Raw genomic sequence first — 21287 nt, 5'->3', positions numbered from 1 at the left:
TTAGCTTTGAACTGGTTTGTGACTCGTGGCAAGCTTCTTCCCATTCTCGTGCTCTCCTTTAAGGAACTGAAAATAGCAAATAATTTTCACCAATAGTTATCATATATGTGATGGGGCCAGCTCTGCTTAAACCCCAGCAATAACAGAATTGGGAAAATCTGGGTTGTCCATTTATTTTTGTGCCATAAGCACTTGCTTGTTTTAACTATTGATTAAAACAGTTTTGTTAATTCTGTTATGTTTGGTTTCATGTTATCTTTTTAATTTGCCTTCATTTTCTTTCCTTCACGTCAAGCTACCCTTTTCCTGGAGTCTATGAGTACGTAAGGTTCTAGAAACAATTGCTTTTTCTTCTTTTAGCCCAATATCTTACCCTGTGGAGTCAGTAATCTGAATATACACAACTGAGGAGCACAAAAATTAGGTGAAATACATATTTTTATTTGAGTACATTCCATTACAAAATAAAACCACATTAAGATAGTAGAAAGGCATCAGCATTGTACACGAGTTTGTCAGCATTGTACACAAGTTTGTCAGCATCGTACAAGATTATTTCCATTGTACATGGTCTAAAAGTAACAAAATAGAAAAAAAATGTTTGAGTATTGATTGTAATGATTACATTAACATAAATAGATTTTATACATTACAAAGTCATGTGCTGTTTTGTAGATGAGAAGTGGGAAAAACTCTAACCATCCAAAAATCGAGTTGGGGGAAAAAAACCACCTGCGCAATCTACTATTAGGCATGTCACATCACGTAAAATCTATGCTCTAGTAGCAAAGAAACATCTCCATACATTAAGTGTGAGAATGTACCTGAACAGCCCAAAAAGTAAATCACAGAGGCAACAGCAATTGACATGTGTCTGGTTGACTGAATTCCAAAGTATGTAAATATTTAACATACCTGACAAACACTGTATCCTCCATACTGGAGTAGAATCAGTTAGTCGTGTACCCTGCATACAGGAGCGGAATCAGTTATTCGTGTACACTGCACATAGGAGCAGATTCAAGTTATTCGTGTACACTGCACATAGGGGCGGAATCAGTTATTCATGTATCTTGCATGTAAGAGCAGAATTAGTTATTTGTGTACACTTGCATGTAGGGGCAGAATCAGTCATTCCTGTACCCTATACATAGTTGTGGAATCATTTGTTCATGTACACTGCATATAGGTGCAGAATCAGTTAATTCTTGAAGTACTGAATATGGCACAAAATTCTCATATAAGAAACCTACATATACATCTTTGGTGACTATATTTCATACCCACTAATGTAAACAAGCAGACAGTGGTTAGGACAAGCAATATTAACTAATTAATTAATTTATAATATATATATATACTGTATATATATATATATATATATATATATATATATATATATATATTCAATGGTGTACTATAAGCCCTTGATGCAGACACATAGTGGTGTGAAAACATTCCACAATAAACAGTGCAGCGGGTTAGAACAGAAAAACCTAATGCGAATACTAAAGGAATGCCACAACCATTGGCTTCCATGTCAAGTATTAATTTTATTGTTACACGTCAAGAACTGAAAAGGTTCTGCATCAGGTGGTCTGCTGAAAAGGCGGACAGAGCAAGAAGAAACAATCAAATATTTAATGAATACAACAAATTTCAGGAATATATGTATATATATGTCAAGTTACGATCACGTTTATGACTTATACAGTAATTAAGGGAAGGTTAAAGATTAACTATGTTTTTATGAATGCTTTCAATGCATATACGGTTCAAGCAAGTAATGAAATTCTGACTTGGATCACATTTTATGAGATACATAAAGGAGGAAGTAAGGCCCTGCCTGACTTCTATACCCAATTCAAACAAAAATAAAGATACAAAATAAAAGATACATCTAGAAATTAGCATATTCACATGCAACAAAGGCCGAGGATAGATGGATAGGTGAAAGGTACTATTTACTGCTCAAAGGTCCAGAACAGATGTAAGGTACTGTACTATTTATTGCTCAAAGGTCCAGGATAGATGGAGAGATGTACGGTACTATTTACTGTTCTAAGCCCAGACAATAAAGCCAAGATATTAGCATTTATTACAAAATTTGAAACCTGTGCAAAATCACCATTACAAAACAAAAATTCATCTAATTTCTCGTCCAAATCATCAAAATTTATGGTTTCCAAGATATATTTTTACTCTTAGTCATTCTTTCGTTTTGTAGTTCTGGATTTGTTTATATAGCAATATACACCAAATACCAAAAAGCGTGATGCATGTGTACGTTAGGAAATATAAGTTTAATATTCTAAACTAATGTGACTAATCCATAGTTAATAATGTTTCTAAAACTACCAATTTCCTAACCCTGAATACTGTCTCAGAAAAGGGCTTCCTCTGTCTAGTATATTAAGGCAAGTTCACAAGGTCACAACCTAAGATAACTCAAAAGCCAGCTAACTCATCATTTTCTTGAAATCAGCTTTTCATCACTTCATTTCTAGATCTTGTAGAGGATGTCTTGCTTTTCCATGTAAGGGATGTTACTCTCACTGCCCATGCACTCTGCATGTTGTTTTACCTGAAAGAACAATTTTTTTGAGTGCATAATGTAAGCCCAAACAGCAAATTCCAAAATAAAAAGAAAGAGTGTATTTCTCAGATTAATAAAAATTCTCGTTTATGAAAACTACCTAAGAAAATACAACCCTTAAAGGAATATAGGTAAAACAAATTCTGAAAATTTCAAAGAAAACCAAATTAATAATAAGACAGAAACAATACATCTTAAACGTTGCGGAAACCTTATGTTAATAGTAACTACAATGTTTAGTTTAAAACAATTATCAAACCAAAGACAATGACATTGGGGAAACCTTATATTTATAGCAGCTACAATGTTTAGTTTAAAAAATTATTAAAATAAAGACAAAACAATGGCGTACTTTCATCTGTATTTTTAGAGATCTTTGCATACTCATTTGTGAAAGTAATGTACTGTTTATATATATATATATATATATATATATATATATATATATATATATATATATATATATATATATATATATATATATACTATAATATATATATATATATATATATATATATATATATATATATATATATATATATATATATATATATATATATATATATATATATATATATATATATATATATATAATATATAATATATCTTGTATCTTTACAAAAGAAAAAAATGTACTTTCAAGCTTTTGGTTTTTTAAGTAAACTGTGTGTGAATATCTTTTCTCGTGTCCTAAAAGTTCTAACTAGAGTATAGACACATCATACAAACTGCCCGCTGGAAGTTAAAATTTATGCTAATAAAGTAACTTATTGTATAACAGCGAAAGCATCACCTTTTGTCTGGCAACCAGGTGCTAAGAAATTCTCAACTTGGGAGAAACTGCTGTATTGTAGAACCGAGATGGTTTTTAACTATATCATTCTAAAATACATACTGAATAAAGAAATTAATGAGCAACTACTTTATATTCCTCCCAGGTACTAAAAATTATGGTAAACTATACACACACTTCCCACTACAGCATCTAACTAAACTCTTAAGAACCACACAGTCATGTACAACTTACCTCTTTGTAGCAGGCACGAACCACCAAGAACAAGTAGACCTCCAAAGCAAGGAACATTCCGGAAACCAAGAGGAATATGAAAGCTGCGAAGACAATGCCTTCGTGGAGGAAGAGGGCAAATCCAAGCAAAATGAAGAGGCAGGACAAGACGATCTCAATTCCGTGCGTCACAATGAAAGGCAAAATCAGCGTTGGCTTGTTCTGAAAAGGGGAGAAGGGTCAGCACATTTTGGGATTAATGAAGGGTAATATTATTCTGTTCAGGGCGACATACAAATTAAGAGAGAGAGAGAGAGAGAGAGAGAGAGAGAGAGAGAGAGAGAGAGAGAGAGAGAGAGAGAGAGAGAGAGCATTACTGCCCTGTCGTTCGTTTATCCATTTTACATTGGCTTCTGCACAGTGCAGCTTCTTGGCTACTGTGTACTAAAAAAAATATAAAATAAAAACTGATGATGAAAAATCAAATATACGAGATGCATCTGCCCCTGGTTTTTTCTACTTTTACAGTTCTGAAAAAATAGCATTTAATTCATGTCAGTCATGATGAATTCTAATTTTATTAATGTTAAAATATCCACCTGATGTGGAGTTTGACCATCAATTGTCTGGGAGAGCGTTCGTATCAGCAATCAATGCAGTCTCAGCTTTTATATATCAGTGTTATCATTTTGTACTCATAGTTATCTTGGTTTGCTTCAACTGAAAATAAGTTATAATCTATCGTCAAGAGAAGCCCACAGAGTTCCGGTCCGTTAATGACCATCTTGAATGTGTTTCCCATGGAGGTATTTTTATTGCATACTCATCTGACTCACCTTTATAAAATATATGTCAAATTGGAATCAGTGCCAAATGTAAAACTGAATCAGTAGCCTATATGTTAGTCTTTTTCAAGGTAACTCAGAGAGATCTCCTGCACCTATGACTTCCTGATGCGATGCAAAGGATTAAGGTATAGTAAAACTGGTGAAGAGGCAACTTGACAATCTTACTACAATAATTGCTTTAGCCCAATGCTTGTCATAAGTATAAGACACTGGTCACAGCGTGAGTATCGGCAACTTACATATTTCAACTCATGGTAACATAGTAATAATTTATGTGGAATATGTTAATTCCACTAATGTATAAAGATAGCCGGAAAAAGGAGCTTTGGGGTCAAAACCAACTTAATTTTGCCAATATTTTACGATCACATCCATTGGCCAACACACACAGGTGGCAAAAGATTAGTGATTAATTCTGTAAAGAATCAATGCAGAGGAAAGGCAGTGTGTTTATCCTGAGATGCAGTTTACTGTTGTTTACATTTGTAGGAAAAGAACGCTCAGAGTAAGGTACAGACCACCTGCATTACACAAAGAACATTCCTAACTGAAATTGATATACAAGTGTTTGAAGGCCATACGAAATCAGATCATGCATGTAAAGCACAACATGGGTTAAAATGTCAGTAGTGTCTTGCTCTCGTATGACGTCAAGGGTCATACGATCTGTGTTTTAACTACACAATTCCACTCTTACCCTATGTTATGCTTTGTATGCTTGCTTTGCGTTTCTGACGGCCTTCAGCCACTTGTATATCAATTTGAGTTTGGGAAATGTTCTTTGTGCAACACACGTGACCTATTTTTTATTCCGAGCCATGTTTTCCTACAAATGTAGCCTACATCTCAAGATAAACATACACTTTTACTCTTCCACTGCATTAATTCTGTACAGAATTAATCAGTGATCTTATCCTACCTCTGTGTACTGATCGATGCGCATGGTCAGAAAATAGTAGCAAAATTAAGCTTCCTTTGGCCCCAAAGCTCATTACAGTATCTGCCATTCGTTTTCACCTGACATGTGTGAGGTTGTCCCTACAACTCCTTCATGCATACCACAGATTCTGATTACCTGGACAGACGCAAACCACAGATAGCACATTGCACTGGAAAGCTGGAGTTCTGTTTAGCTACTTTAAAATTGACTTACGCATCGGTTTCAAAAAATGCAACTACGCAGGAAGTACAAATTCTCCCTAAACGGGATCTGTGCAACCCTGTCTTTAACATTTTTCGATAAATTCTCTGTTTGTCTGAAAATACTTTTTCAAGGCTAATTAATCCCTTAAAATTCTTTTGGGTTTCTTGTAACTATGGTATTCTAATGATGCGATTTAACAAAACCGGCAATACTTATGCTTCTATTGCCCATTCAAAGAAAGCAGCAGTTGGTTATCATAGAAAATGCATACTAATTCCAACAATGTTAAAACTCAACAGTTAACTTTGCTTCGACGTGGCCAATACAATTATTCAAAATCAAGGTTACATCCAGATTAGCCTGTATGCAATGGGATCTACTACGCATGTTTTTTGCTTTCACTTCTGTGCCTAATTTATTCTGACTGAAGCTGCCAAAATAACTCGATTACGTAAAGACAAAGATATACCGCCTAGTTAACTGGCTACATTTGCAATAATCAGTGGTGGGAAATTTTTCTTATGCATTCTGCATACAGACTCTTCGCTGCGTAAAAGAAAGTATCAAATATTTACCGGAATTTCCTTTGGACCATTTATTTTATTCTTCTACAGATTTGTACACACTAATAAACTTACTGAGATTAATAAAAAATTACACTTTTTTTTTTTTTAGTATATCTTATGATCTTAAATCTTTCCCACAGTTTTTCACGTTTCTACAATTTCATCAAGTGAGAGAATCTACAAGAAAGGAATCGGAAGGTGGTTGTGGAAGGCCATTCTCAACAGATAAATCGTTAAAAAATTAAATACTCATAATTATCAATACAGGAAAAAAACACGGGTTATGAAAATAATACAGTAACTTAATTAACTGCATAATTGTCAATTTACAAGTGTAACGTGCTGCAAAATACATTACTTTATCTCAATTCTATAACTGGTGTCCACATTGTTTATTACTGTATAAATAACCGTATTTGCATAAAATCTAAAGTGCGTACAGTACACATTTTCTGAAAACTGAGCAATGCAGTTTATAAAGCGTATGTTGTACACTCAGACCTTTAAATCACTCACCTTGTTCACACCTACTAATAGCAGAGCACTGATGATGACAAACAGTCCACTGCACACACCGCTGACAGCAATTATAGAAACAGCTGCAAAAAAATACCAGTGCTTGAAAACATTTGTTTGCATCAAAACGAAAGGCTACAAGTTACAACACCTCAATCGCAGTAAATTCCAGACTGCTAAGACAAATTACACAGAGTAAATCACTGGAGTAAAGTATCACGAGGGTTTTGCACGTAACGAAAGGGTGGAATGTTGACGAGACATACCTGCAGTAGCGCAAACATCGACATCAATATGCTGCTGAATCTCATTTGCAGCTTCCTTGCAAACTTCAGCAAAGTCATCATAGGAAATCTGCACAAACCTAAGCCATGACAGCAGTGAGAAAATCGAACTTATCTGCAAAAAAAGATCATAGGAGATTCATTACATAAACACCGAACACTGAACTTTTTTGTTTAAGGTAATTTAAGGTAAAATTTAAAAATTAATTGGATAAGTTTAGTACCTGTTAAGGACAAATCTATTGTTTCATATTTAACTACATTTGGATGCATGACACACATCAAGTTTAATACTTTCCTTCTCAACATTTACCAAGATAAAAAAAAAAAAAAATCGGGGCACAATATTTGCAACTGCTGCTTTAATCTTTAAGCCTTACACTACATTTAATATAACTGTAAATAATTGACAGAATATTCCCGCTTGATACGGCAATCGGTCCAGCGACCTTTTTTTTTTTTAACATTGGCAAAAGACAACTGATACAAAAGGTAAAAATTGTCAACTCAACGTATGGTGTAGTATATTAATCTTTAGTTCAGGGCCATTCAATATGCCTGCTCACTGTAGTGAAAAATAATTGAAGAAAACGATCTCAAAGTGACACACATGCTCTTGAAGGCTCCTGTACTGGTAGTACGAAGTAACTATAAAGGTAAACGATTCGACTGTGTGACAGGTAAAGAAGTTGAGGTAAGCAATAGTTTCGTCCTTTAAAACTCGGGAGACATAAATTTTACAAAAAGCTGACGCTAAATGACTTGTCTGCTCTCATCCATAAACTTGATAACTTGAGAAAAGCTTACAAAAAAGTACAATTCTTACCAGACCCAGCCATCCGATGACCAGCGTGCCAACCCTGACGCTGATTCCACAACAGCAGGTTTTTGGTTCCCAGACCTTGATCGTATTCACCAGAAACATCTCTGCCTGAAATATGGAAGAAGGTGCATAGTAAAGTACTCTAAATCTTAGGAGTGACTGGTTACTCCTGCCTCACAGTTTGTGACATTCATCAGTTTTCTTATTGAAATCGTAATGATAGCGCCTGAGACTAATGAGAAGGAAGGGCCTAAGAGATGAAACAAATTTCCAATCCACATTAGCAAACATATCAGTGATTCGCAAACAAAATGGCCATTCTGCATATTTTCTTTCAACATAAAATACATCAAGAAACAACTGTTATGTCTATAGGTTCGTCAAAAAAGGTAAAATTTCATCAGAAACGAATAATAAAAAGGTGGTTACCGTCCATACACGCCTATTAAGAAATTAACGCAAAAACATGCCTGGCTTTCTTTGGAACAAACTCATGAACTATGTCTTAGAAGCTCAGTGGTATCGTAAGGTTTTCTGAGAAACCAGTCATAGTTATCCCTCAAAAATAAGATAATCCGGCCCTCAAAGAATCCTGTTATGAACTTGCTGGAGACAGCCCGTATCATGTCACAACTTCCGAAGCAGATTACATTTATATGTATACATGTGTATAGGCCTACATATAAATGCGTGCTCATTCTTGTATGGGAGTAGCTTATCAAAAACAAGATTGACTGATTTCAATAGTTACAGTTGGTGAGATTGTCATGCTTTAACCGTGATTCTCTGTGTTATAGCAGTAAATTAACAATAAAACGAAGAATAACATTAATAACCAACAGCCTCACGAGGATTTATTATTTTCTTGTCGCACAAATGCCATGAGCACAGGGTCGTAATAAGTTTCTGATGCCCCCTCAGTAATAAATAACCTTGAGGCCCATTAGTAAAATCGGAAATTTTTTATAAGCACAAAATCATTAACACAAGTTTTCAGCTGTAAAACTGGTATATTTTTAAGGCTAAAATTAAACAAAACCTATAAAATTAATATGAATATACGACTAAAAGTTAACACAAAAATCGATAAAAGTATTATGAATATTCAATCAGAAAACTGAGCACTGAATTAACATGTAATGATCGTTCTAAGGGTTTTGCTAATCTAAGTATCGATAACTTCAATACAGTACAATGTACCGCAGAAGGCTACACTACACGACTTTGTACAAAAGCTAAAATATCAACATACAACACTGCTAAAAAAAATTACAACAATCGCGATGTGCAGCCAGGAACTGGAAAATCCAACACATTGTTCATAACCACCATGTCATCCACAGTCTAGTGTTTTCTTTTAGAAAAAAAAAACGGGATAATGGTTTCTTTCAGAAAACCATTATCCCGGTTTTTCCGTCACATAAACACGTGATCAGATCATCACAATCAAAACACTTCAGCGCTCAGATTTCCTAAAACGACTGCACGGAGCAGAACGTATCATGAGATTGTTGATCGAAACATACGTCTTAGGTTTATATTCCTTTGGGATTTCTGTCAACATCCGCTGCTGAGTAAGTCAGCGAAACACTTACAACAGTTCCATGGACAGTGTAGCCTATATCCCGTAATGAATGCTCGACCAACTGCGTAAGAACACCTCTTGCAGGGAGAAAAATACTGTATTTTCGTGATTTTTCAAAACATTGCTTCGCAGTTCTTCATTTTCCATTCACGAGCATCGGCAACACCTACCATTTATCCATACTTTCTGCACTGAACATTGAATCTAACTTTACTGATGCATTTCTCAAGATTTTTGTTATAAAGTAACCCAAAAACCTGAAGGAGAATATTGTTAAATCTTCTCCACAAGAGGAAAAAGAATGGTCCTTAACTTTTCTTTCCCTGATATAACGTATCCACGGCGAAATTTACATTAGTACATCATTTATTTTTAGTTATTCATATCTCAGAAAATACCGGTGATCATGGCTACATTATAACTCGCACTAAGGTATTCCTTAAAAAAAAAAAGTTGATCTGTTTCTGTTTCAAGAACATCTGTCGTTATATTTGTTTACCGAATTAGCTTGATTTTTATTGACGTAAAAACGTGGCATACCTTACACATACATGTTCCAGGTACACATGGCTATCTGTAGCTGTCGCTTGACACAGCTACAGTGTAATCTCTAAACCAAATGTCTAGAGTGAAGCTAGAAATTCGTCTAAAAGTCCACGAATTTTAAGCGAAATTAAATGCTCTGTCTAGTACCTCGGATGTCATTTTATACAACATCAGCCATTTTGAAAAATAAAAACAACCTACTGCTATATACATTAAAAATTTACGCACAAAATGGTCCATGTATTTTCAAACCTTTCTAAAATATGCATTCAACCAATAGACACTCACCTGCCCTTTATGGGCTACATTAGTAGTGCAATCAAGTTACAGAACAGAAAGGAATATACAATTTAGGCCAAAAGGCAAGAGCTTGGACCTATGAGGTCATTGGGCGCTGAAACGGAAATTGACAGTAAAAAGGTTTGAAAGGTGTAATACGAGGAAATCTCGTAGTTGCAATATGAATCAAGTGTTAGGAGAGCGTAGAAAGTAAGATGGAAGAAAGAAAATATGGACGGAGGTACAGTAAAAGGAATGAAAGAGGTTACAGCTAGCAGTCGAAGGGACGCTGCAAAAGAACGTTAAGTAATGCCTAAAGCGCATCGCATGAGGTGCACGGGGAACTATGGTCACTAATCAGTATTTAGCTTTTTTTTTTTTTTTTGCAGTGTTCCACTTACTCTCCGCTAATCTGACAGTTATATTTCAATCAGCTCACTCTGTATTTCCGGACGAATACAGTGGACAATGAGTCTTTTGGTTCATGACACAGCATAATTTTTGACAAGAAAAATCCCAATGGAGCTGAAACATTGTTTCATTTCCACCTTTATATCTACATTTACGGTAGAAAGAATAGCATTATCATTTGAGAATATTCTATAAAACACAAATACAAATGAGCTGTTGGCTCTTTCCCGGGGGAGCGTTTGTAAAGATTTAATTTAATCTAAGCACATTCAAAGAACGCACGCGATTTTCTTTCTACGTGACCAGAATGACGAAATAAACATTAAGGTATGAACGTGCAGCAGTTCGGCTTAACGAGCTGTTATCATTTTGCCGATATCACGGATGAAGAAACTGACCAGCTGTATGAACTTAATTGTTTTTAATGGCATTACAAGTCGAAACCTTTGCTATTTTATAAACTTTGTTATCCTACGCTATACACATTCTCTCAGGCCTCAACTTTTCCTAATTCTCTCAGGCCTCAACTTTTCCTAATGTTAGAAAATAAAGAAATTTTCTCCCCACAATAATTCTTTGTTGTTCGCGGTAAAATGAGTCTTGATGTACCATAAAAAGTTTTGCAATTAATTTTTTCTTTTAATTCAGTACCTTATTAGGTTACTGGGCATCTCTTAAAACTGAGCTAGGACGATGCTCTACAGCAATTTCCTTTATTGCTGGCATAAAGATTTGAACCTCGGAGTTGTAAAGAGAAGAGTCGACTTCATTAGGAATAGTTTTGAAAAGAAGTCTGAAGCACTGCTCTCTTTCCCTCTGCTACGTTTTTCTTTACTGCAGAAATAAAATGTTTTGCTTTTTCTTATTATGATGCTTCTAAAGTAAACATATTACTCGTCTACTACACGACAAGTAATTTAGTAGGGGGGGGGAAAGTTATTTTATAAAACAAGGAAGGCTCTTCAATCATGACTGATGGTCTCACTCAGAGATGAAGAGGCCAATTCGTAAACAAATATAGGAAAAAAACTTTGAGATAGAATTAACTTTCAGATGTGCGCCTGCACTGAGCTGTGGCAACGATGGTAAGTACACCGTATAAGATGACACTCGTCCTACAGAAATTTAATGCGCATTCGCTACGAGGAAGAACGGGAAGTGGAACAAGCGCGTTGGGGGTTACCGGGTATGATGCCCGATTCCAAGAAGGCGCCGCATCTGCTTGCCATACGCATTTAAGAACTATTTTCCTCTTTGCTCATGATGGAAACACGTCTAGAAATATGCAGTATGAGCTTATTCTCGTGAGAAACTGACAAAGGACACGGACTCTTCATGACGCGCAATGAATTACCAGCTTGAATGCACAATCTATCATGAGGCAACCATAATTTACTCCTACAGCCTGCTTTGTACCAAGTTCAGTCTCACTCTCTCTCTCTCTCTCTCGTTGCCTAAACTACATCTAACTGAATTTCAGTAAAAAATGGATTCATTATTGAAAATAAGAGCGTTGAAAGACCATACCCACTGAAAGCCCCTTCTTCACAAAAATTATATTCCTATCTCTTCATAAAGTCCAACTGCTTGCTGCTCGAAATGCGGTCCCTTTGGTAAAATTTCCGTAAATATCCACACATAAATTGACTGTACCTAGTGTAACAAACATACAAGCCGTAAATTGGTGTTAAGTATATCTTAGTTTAACCAGACCACTGAGCTGATTAACAGCTCTCCTAGGGCTGGCCTGAAGGATTAGATTTATTTTTACGTGGCTAAGAACCAATTGGTTACCTATAAGCGAGAAATGAATTTCTATCACCAGAAACAAATTCCTCTTGTTCTTCACTGGCCGGTCGGAGATTCGAACTCATGACCAACAGAGTGGTAGTTGAGAACGGAACCCGCTCACCCAGCGAGGAACTGTAAATTGGTGTTAAAGCGAGACGTAACCTGAGCAAGAACATTCATGAAGAGAAGATAAAAGGCTATCAGTTTCCAAAACAACTTGCAACAGAACAGAACGACAAGAATAAGGTTAAAAAAAAGAAGTAGAATGATGGTTGACGCTTGTAATTGGTAATACTCCGACCCACAAAGACTCCTATCAAAAATCCTGCCAGGAAGATCACCCTACAGTTAAATAAGAAAATTGTGGGGCACATTATGGTTACTGGTGCTCCCCAAAACGAGAACCACACAACAGCTGTTGGGGTTCTGGTGCTAAGAGATCCAATGCAGGTTCACTTTTGCACTGATAAATGATTCTAGGACATTTAGGCTCTCAAGCCGAGCACTGGGGGCACTTTCGGCCACTCAGAGCTCAAGACAGTGAAAAGAGGGAGTTGGAGTGGTTGAACAGCAAGGTAAAGAGATCCAGATGATAAGGAAGTTGTATAATAAAAGGATCTAAGAATGGAACTGGGAGAAAACCCCACAGTTGCACTAAGAAGTAATAATTGGAGAGGTTGGGCAGTAAGATTTAAGAGGGGAAGCGGGAATAAAGGTAAAGTAAATGGCTAAAAAGTGGGTTCAGTTGCAAACACCTTTAGACAGATAGAATTTAGGTCACAGGTCAAGCGCTGGGACATATGAGTTCACTGAACGCTGAAACGGAAATTGAAAGGTGTAACAGGATGAAAACTTCGCAGTTGCAATATGAATCAATTGTTAGTATAGGGTGGAAAGTAAGATGGAAGAAAGAGATGAACGGAGGTACAGTAAAAAGGAATGAAAGGGGTTTCAGCTACGGGCAGAAGGGACGCTGCAGAGAACCTGATTTAATGAATACAGTGCACCGCGTGAGGTGCACTGACGGCACTAACCCCCCCCCCCCACAGAAGCAAACACCCTTCAGTAATGCCTACAGTAGGCCTACAGTGCATCACAAGAGGCACTCAACCCCATACAGAGAAGAGAGGTTATGGAAGATAACCAGACAATGAGATCAGTCATAACTCATGTTGATAAGAACAGAAGAAACCAACGTTTGAAGCTATTTTGCCTGAGGAACGAAAGATCCCGGGAGGCCAAACACGCGAGCAGTATTGATCAGTGACGGAACAACAAACCCGAAGCTTGTGGCATTTATGCCCTCGTCTCTGATGCCTTGTGAACAATGCCGACTTTCCGGGCAACACTGGAAGATGCGTTTTTAGGTGAAGTAAAAGAGAACCTGCGAGTCAGATATTCCGATCATGAAGCAGAGTTTGACTAAAGTGGAACGAACCAAACGTAATGTGATCTAATGCTGAATAACATATGTGGAAGTGTGAGTCATTTCTCGGCAATCATTGCTTTTCGCTATCGACCGAGAGCAATGCTGAAATATAAATGACTCGGACTTGAATCTTCAGGAAAACAGGTTCGTCAATTTTGTGCGTCATTTATTAAACGTATTCAACATAATAATAATAATAATAATAATAATAATAATAATAATAATAATAATAATAATAATAATAATAATAATAATAATAATTACAGTGAAAACAGAGACACAGACAAATCAGTAATTGGTGAATGAATACATCAAATATGAACCTAAAACTATACTGTATATGCAAGAAAGAAAAGGGTCAGAAACACAGCCACAGCTGTCGAAAACCGAGGTTATGGCACACCCATAGTTTTGAAGACATTGGTTATATTATTTGATCACTGCTTGACGTACGACAGCTAAACGAACAAAATCGGGGGAAGCACAGTTGAGATTTCAGGGGTCTCAACGTTTTCATGAAGAAATCAATATTCTCGGTGGGATTATAGACAGTATTTGGAAAGTAAAGATTTTTTTTTTTGCAGCACAGCGCTCCCGCTACCAGCGGGCATAAATTATGGTTTACAAACATCGCATGAAACGAAAAGAAAACGCGATTAGTTTCGCGTCCACGTTCAGGCTTTATCAAGAACGGATATGTAAACTGAGATTTGCACGTATGGTGGACTGGTATCACCTGAGAGAGAGAGAGAGAGAGAGAGAGAGAGAGAGAGAGAGAGAGAGAGAGAGAGAGAGAGAGAGAGAGAGAATAATTTAAAACGAAAGGTGAAAGTCTTATGAAAGCCTCGATATAGGACCATCTTTATTCTGTACAAGACACGGACGTGTTCAACCGGTGCAATGCCGTGGCTCTTAAGATGGATGAACGTTAGATGAAGAATCCTGACGACAATATGAACCGGATATAACAGTCCACATGAAATGATCTAGTAAGAGTGTTACCTCCCAAAGCGACCTTTGCCTGGCAAACTAATAACGCTCAGCCGATGCATTTTACTTTTTACCAGTCTATTACTCTACTCTTTGCCGTGTATTTTTTTTTTTTATTCTGTTAAGGCTGGAATAGAACAGAATACAGAATTTAGGCCAAGCGCCGGAACCTATGAGGTCATTCAACGCTGAAACGGAAATTGACCTTGATAAAGGTTTTTTAAAGGTGTAAATGGAGGACAACCTCGCTGTTGCACTATGATTTAATTGTTAGGAGAAAGTGGAAAGTAAGACGGAAGAAAGAATATATGAACAGAGGTACAATAACAAGAATGAAAGGGGTTGCAAAAACCCCTTAAGTAATGCCTACAGTGCACCGCATGAAGTGCACTACCCCTCTACGGGATAACGACTGGCCTTTTGGCCGGTTTTTAAATGATTTTGAATTCACGGTGTATAGCACCAATGGTGCAGTTGGTAAAACTAAGGTATACTTATTTTGAGCAGAAAGTCCAAAGTTGTTTTCATGGCATAGTTCCGGATGACCTCAATTTTTAATGTTCAATAACGAAAGCTTTTCTGTCAAAGTGAACGTGGCCAAAGGAATACTATCAAAATATTCAAAGCTTTGCAATTTCAAAAATTTTTGAAACACACGGATTTCACTTTTATATATATCTGAACTATAAATGAACTAAATATTTCTGGATTTCGATTTTACTATGAGAAACTTCAAGATACTGCACGAGTCTTCTCATTACTGTAATCTTACGGCTTAACACTGATCCAGAAAGTCATAAAATTACAAAAGAAACTGAAAAATACACAATTCTTACTATAACCACGTACTCTGATACACAACTGATGCAATTTCCGCTATAATTTAGCATGCTAATGCAAGACAACCACAACTCACGTTCGGTACACGAAGCAAGTTTTACTCAGGAATATTCGTGTTTTAGCCACGTCGTGATTAGAGGCATGTGTGGGGCCCGTGACAGAGGTGAGGTGACTGGAGGGGGCTCTCACAGGATCGGCCTTGAAACAAAGTCTGCATGCGGCTAAGCCCACCCCCTAAAAAAGCATAAATCAAACAATTCGTGATCACGTTCGTGGTTGAACATCTATTTCCACTGTATAAAATCTTCATCTTCACCCCCACCCACACACACACACACTATATATATATATATATATATATATATATATATATATATATATATATATATATATATATATATATATATATATATATAATATATATATATATATAAACATAAATCGATAGAATAAGGATCGAGAATAAGAGAGAGAGAGAGAGAGAGAGAGAGAGAGAGAGAGAGAGAGAGAGAGAGAGAGAGAGAGAGGCGTTGTTAAACGCCATCCGTAATAAGTACACGACGAATCCACTCGATTACAAACATGAATACTCAATTGACTCTCCCAGCAGCTCTCCACCAAAATATTTATAATCGAAAGTCCTCTTATGCGATACAAGAATCACAACGCTAAGCCATTACAGTGAAGGCTTGCGAAAACGGAAGAAACTCGTTTGTGTTGCTCGCTTCGTTACCAGAGCCAGTGCATCATATGACTACGTCGCTTAGCTCTGACTCATGTAAACAAGTCATGTCAGAAGTCGACTGTATACAGCATACGTCAAACTTCACAAAGCGAAAAGCTATGAGTATTTTCAAACACGTACACCCGCACCCTGCCCTCTCTCTGTCTGTCTGTCTGTCTGTTTCTCGTAGAGACAGCTACTGTGAGAAGAAAAAACTCAAGTTCTCAATAACTTGGGGTAACAAGAAACCAGTTGTGCTGCAAATGCACAGAAACTAGAATTAGGAAGAAATGAACGCCTAAAGGCCTGCCCAAACTAAGAAACATTGTTTGGAAACAAAGTTTGCAAACTGTTTGGAAACAAAGTTTACAAACTGTTTGCAAACACTTTTTACCGTTTATTTGTTTTCCATCCAAGTGTTTCTGTGTGTATATCTATATATACACATGTATAATGTATGTATGTTTATATATATATATATATATATATATATATATATATATATATATATATATATATATATATATATATATATATATATATATATATATATATATATATATATATATATATATATATATATATATATATATACATGTAATATAATACATATAAACACTAGTATGTGCATAACAGACATTCGAACGAAACTGTTAAAACCTGTTCCATCCATTTTCAATTCCGTCAGAAGCAAGTCACCATGATACGCTTTTTTAAAAACTTCCTCACTCTCGAGTGCATTAATCAAAAATGCCAAGTAAAATACGAAAAACATACTAATGTCCTAACGAATACTGAGGTCTGGACAGGAAACATTGTTTGCAACCATTTTCCAAGAAACTGTTGGCAAACAGTTTGCACTGCAAACTTTGTTTCCAAACAATGTTTCCTACTGTGGAACTACATTATGGCTGGCAAAAGCGAAACGTTGATCTGTCTCAACTGCAGATTCGACAGGATGTGTGACTGGGAAAATTTGTACTTTAATGACGCCGCGTTTAGTACTAGCCCCACGGGAATAAATGTCATAACATGAGCCAACGACGGGAAACAGATCGGAAACAGTAAATTTGCTAGGGAGATTAGTATGTTTTTCGTATTAAGCATAATAAAGACCATAAAAACTCCATTGTCGAATTGTATTTATGTTGTAAAAATAATACCTGTAAATGTAATGTAGTGATACCATATGAACTACACATTATTAAAAGGCATCAATGATGACGAAACCACTTGATAATGCCCATTCGATAGTGAACGAATATAAAGGAAGAGCACTTTTGAAGTGTCTTGAGGGATGAAACTGAGCTGCGAGATAAAAAAGAATCATAGAGCGCAATGCCTGGATTGAGAAACTTGACGAAAATTTGTGACATGAGCCGGTTGGTGACTCAGCAGATTTGCCAGCGACGCTGGCCTAAAAATCATTACCTTGCAAAGAAAACCGAATCACTGGAAGGGTGACGCGAGAATTCATAATGTGATGAAGAAGTAAATAACTCGAAGTTCGTACGAGGAAGGCGACTGATCCTAATATAAAGATGGCAACGTGTACAGATAAAGTTAAGGGAAAGACGGCACTCACAGACTTGAAGATGACTTCAGTTATTGATACGGGGTCTGCCCCTAAAAGCAATGTTAGTCACTTTGCTGATGGAAGCAGCAGAAGTCATGCTGATGACCAAAATACATAAACATAAGGGAGTGCTGTGTTGAAAAAGATAGGAAACTGAAATAGAATATTTTTTTTTGTACAATGTATTGTGAAGAGAATAATGCGGCTGATGCACCGTCGACAGAAACTGGTATCCAGAGTTAATCCTGTTATTCAAGAAACCTGTCGCATGTGGGACTGCCCACATCATTCTAAAGACACTGACAAAAATGTGACAGTGAGCTGGGGGTGTGTACGACAAACATGACGGGCATCGCGTTTACTAGCTTTTTTCCTGTTAACAAAGAATTTGGTAATATCAAGAATGAAAGTACAAAATATGATGACAGAACCTGTGTTGTGTTGATAACCACGCAACGATAGAATGTACTTCGACTCTTGCCAAATACAACTGTAGACTTAAAGAGACTTTAGACAAGACACTGAACAACGAGTGAATTCAATTAGTCGACTAGCTTTGCAAATTAAAAGTTGATAAATGAGATGTCTTTTGATATCACTCTGCGTAGTTATGGCAATTTAGAGTTAACTGCTGAGACCTTCCAGCAGAAACAGCTTTTTTGTTGGATGTCGAGATACTGACGATTTAACAAGTTCTATGGAACATGAAGTGTAGGTCTGTCGTTTCAAATACTTGCACGTAAAACTAAGAATATTTAACCAAAAAGGAAAATGGCACCTAAGAAAACTTTTCTTCTCGGTTCAACGAACATACTACGACGGTGTCACATCAAATTAGTCTCAAGTTTCTTGTTCTAATTTTCCTACATTTATGTGTATCTAGTTACCATAATTCTTTTTTGTTTTCCTTCTTTCAGGAACAGTCTTTCAACTTACAAACTGATGCACTAGGCCTATGCAAAATACAATTATTTGTAATCACATAAACATCCATCAGTATTTAGGGATTTACGAAAATACCTAAATATTTTCCTGTCATGGTTGGGTTAAAATCGGCAAATTGTTACTAAACGAAGCTGTAGACCTATATACCTGTTTACTTGTTTATATAACAATGATGGTTGGTGAGGGTAGTGAAGATGATGTATGAGGGGGGACAAGAACCACGGTACAGACAAAATATGGGGAGACTGAGGCATTCCCTGTGGAGGTTGGCCTCCATCAGGGATCAGCTTTGAGTCCATTCTTGTTCCTCGTCATTATAGACATTTTGGCATCAGAATTAAGGGACAACGAAGAACTGCGGAAACTGATGTTTTCTGATGATTTAGTCATTATAGCAGACACTGGAGAAGAACTACAAGAAGGATTTTTAGAGTGGAAAGGAGCCCTACAATAGAAAGGAATGAAAGCGAACACTGGAAAGAAAGACAGAGCTAATGATTAGTAGTGAAGAAAGACACGAAGAAGTAAACATTCAAGTGGAAGATGGTACAGTGCTAAAGCAGAACAATGAGTTTAACTACTTAGGATCAGTAATAACAGAGGAGGGAGGTACTGAGAAAGCAGTGAGACAAAGTGGAAGAAGCATGGCGAAAATGGACAGAAATAGACAAGAAAATGCCATTACGGCTCAAAATGAAGATTTATAAGACAGTTATCAGTCCCGTACTATTATATGGGGCAGAAACTTGGGCACTGGAGAGGAAAGAGGAGGGACTGTTGGAAAGAACTGAGATGGGGATGGTGGGATGGAATGCTGGAATATCACTACTGGAAAGGAGGGAGAGCTAAGATATAAGAAGAATGTGTGGCATATGTAACGCAATGGAGAAGAGTAGGAAAGCTCATCTGAGATACTATGGCCATGTAATAAGAAGAGAGGAGATGGAACCAATCAAGAGCTAAGAACATGCCAGTGATGGGAAGGAGTGTGGGGCATCAGCAGATCAGATGGATGTTTGTGGTGAGGAGGGATATGGGTGATGTGGGACTGGGGTAAGATGATGCAAATAATAGAAATAGTTGGAGACAGTTGACTTGAGCGGCCGACCCTGCTATACAGTGGGATTAATAATGTCGAAAGAAAAAGACGAAAAAGAAGATAACAATGATGGTTTGAATGTTATCTTCCAAGACTGTCTTTGGACTTACAAACTGTCAGACTGAGCAAAATAAAATAATTTTATGATCGCATAAACATTTATCAGTATATAGGATTTTACGAAAATACCTCAATATTTTCCTGCTTAAAAACGGCAAGTAGTTACTACACCAGACTGTAGGCCTATTTGCTTGTGTGCAACAAAGTCTAAATGTTTTAAACCACATTAAAAAATGCCATCGTCTAGCCCGGGGTCTGCTTCTTACAACTGGCTTTTATACAAGCTGGCGGAAAGAGGATAATGTGGTCAAAGACCCCGAACTCAACCTCTCATACTCTACAGCCACCTCCCCTTCTTTGAAGCCTGAGAGCGTCAGCTTCAGTTTAAACCAATCGATGAGCGATTGGTTCTCTTTTGTGAGTCGGGTTCCCGTCCCTTGGCACATCTTTCGACGAGGCAAAATTTTTGTAAGTCCATTTCCACCTACTTGGCACACATACCCACGCACACACAAACTTATATCCATTATGTTCATGCAAGAATCGCATAGAGCCATTTCATTCCTATGCAAATTACGTCGTAGCCTTTCGTCACTTGAGCAGAGTAGCCTACAATGAACCATTATGAACGGAAACGGAAACAGCACCATAACCTAGTTCGTTCTACATTGTCATGACAAATTCGAATGCACTGCGAAGATCGCAGAATCGTTTCTCATGCGGGACGCAAACGAGAAATTAATCTCTGCCTTAGGGATGTGCCATTTAAATCGAGACGCTAACTCGTTCTGCTTTCATTCTTTTTCGTCGTGCATCCTGCATTGCACGCGTTTACAAATGAAAAGAAAAGGGTCAGGTGTAAAATAAATGTATTCACTTACTTTCTGGAATAGATGCTGTCTCTGATTCTGTAATAACCTTTGTAAAAGATTTCTGGGTCTGATAGGGAGCGCAGCGTTGTTTTCCTCACCAGGTAGAAATTCGGACTGTGCCAGTGAGGTTACCGTTTCCTCAAAGAAGTGGAGACCAAGGTACGACAGTTTACACTCAAATTTTATGTTTACTCGTTCGACGATGTTATTGTTTCCAACTCTGCGAAATATTGTGTAGGCTTACAACAATGTTATTCTTTTACCAGACAAACATACCACTTGTCCATGGAATATTACATGTACATTTCTACTCTCAAACAAACCTGAAAAACACCAACTTGGTAATTGTGCACAAGC

General features: G+C 36.9%; 1 protein-coding gene across 1 annotated transcript; it reads right to left on the bottom strand.

Annotated features, from left to right (window-relative positions):
* Positions 1-1341: 1341 nt before the first annotated feature.
* On the bottom strand, positions 1342-21163 carry LOC136832617 (uncharacterized). Its single transcript, XM_067093844.1, has 6 exons — positions 20940-21163; positions 7787-7891; positions 6943-7075; positions 6677-6759; positions 3624-3824; positions 1342-2584 (listed from the first exon to the last, which is right to left on the bottom strand). The coding sequence occupies exons 2-6, from the start codon at positions 7883-7885 to the stop codon at positions 2504-2506; spliced, it is 597 nt and encodes a 198-aa protein (XP_066949945.1). The 5' UTR covers positions 7886-7891; positions 20940-21163; the 3' UTR covers positions 1342-2503.
* Between the last annotated feature and the right edge of the window lie 124 nt (positions 21164-21287).

This window comes from Macrobrachium rosenbergii, chromosome 50, assembly GCF_040412425.1.
Source record: "Macrobrachium rosenbergii isolate ZJJX-2024 chromosome 50, ASM4041242v1, whole genome shotgun sequence".
NCBI lineage: Eukaryota > Metazoa > Arthropoda > Malacostraca > Decapoda > Palaemonidae > Macrobrachium > Macrobrachium rosenbergii.
The sequence above is the reverse complement of the archived record's forward strand: the minus strand, read 5'-3'. Positions and strand labels throughout refer to the sequence as shown.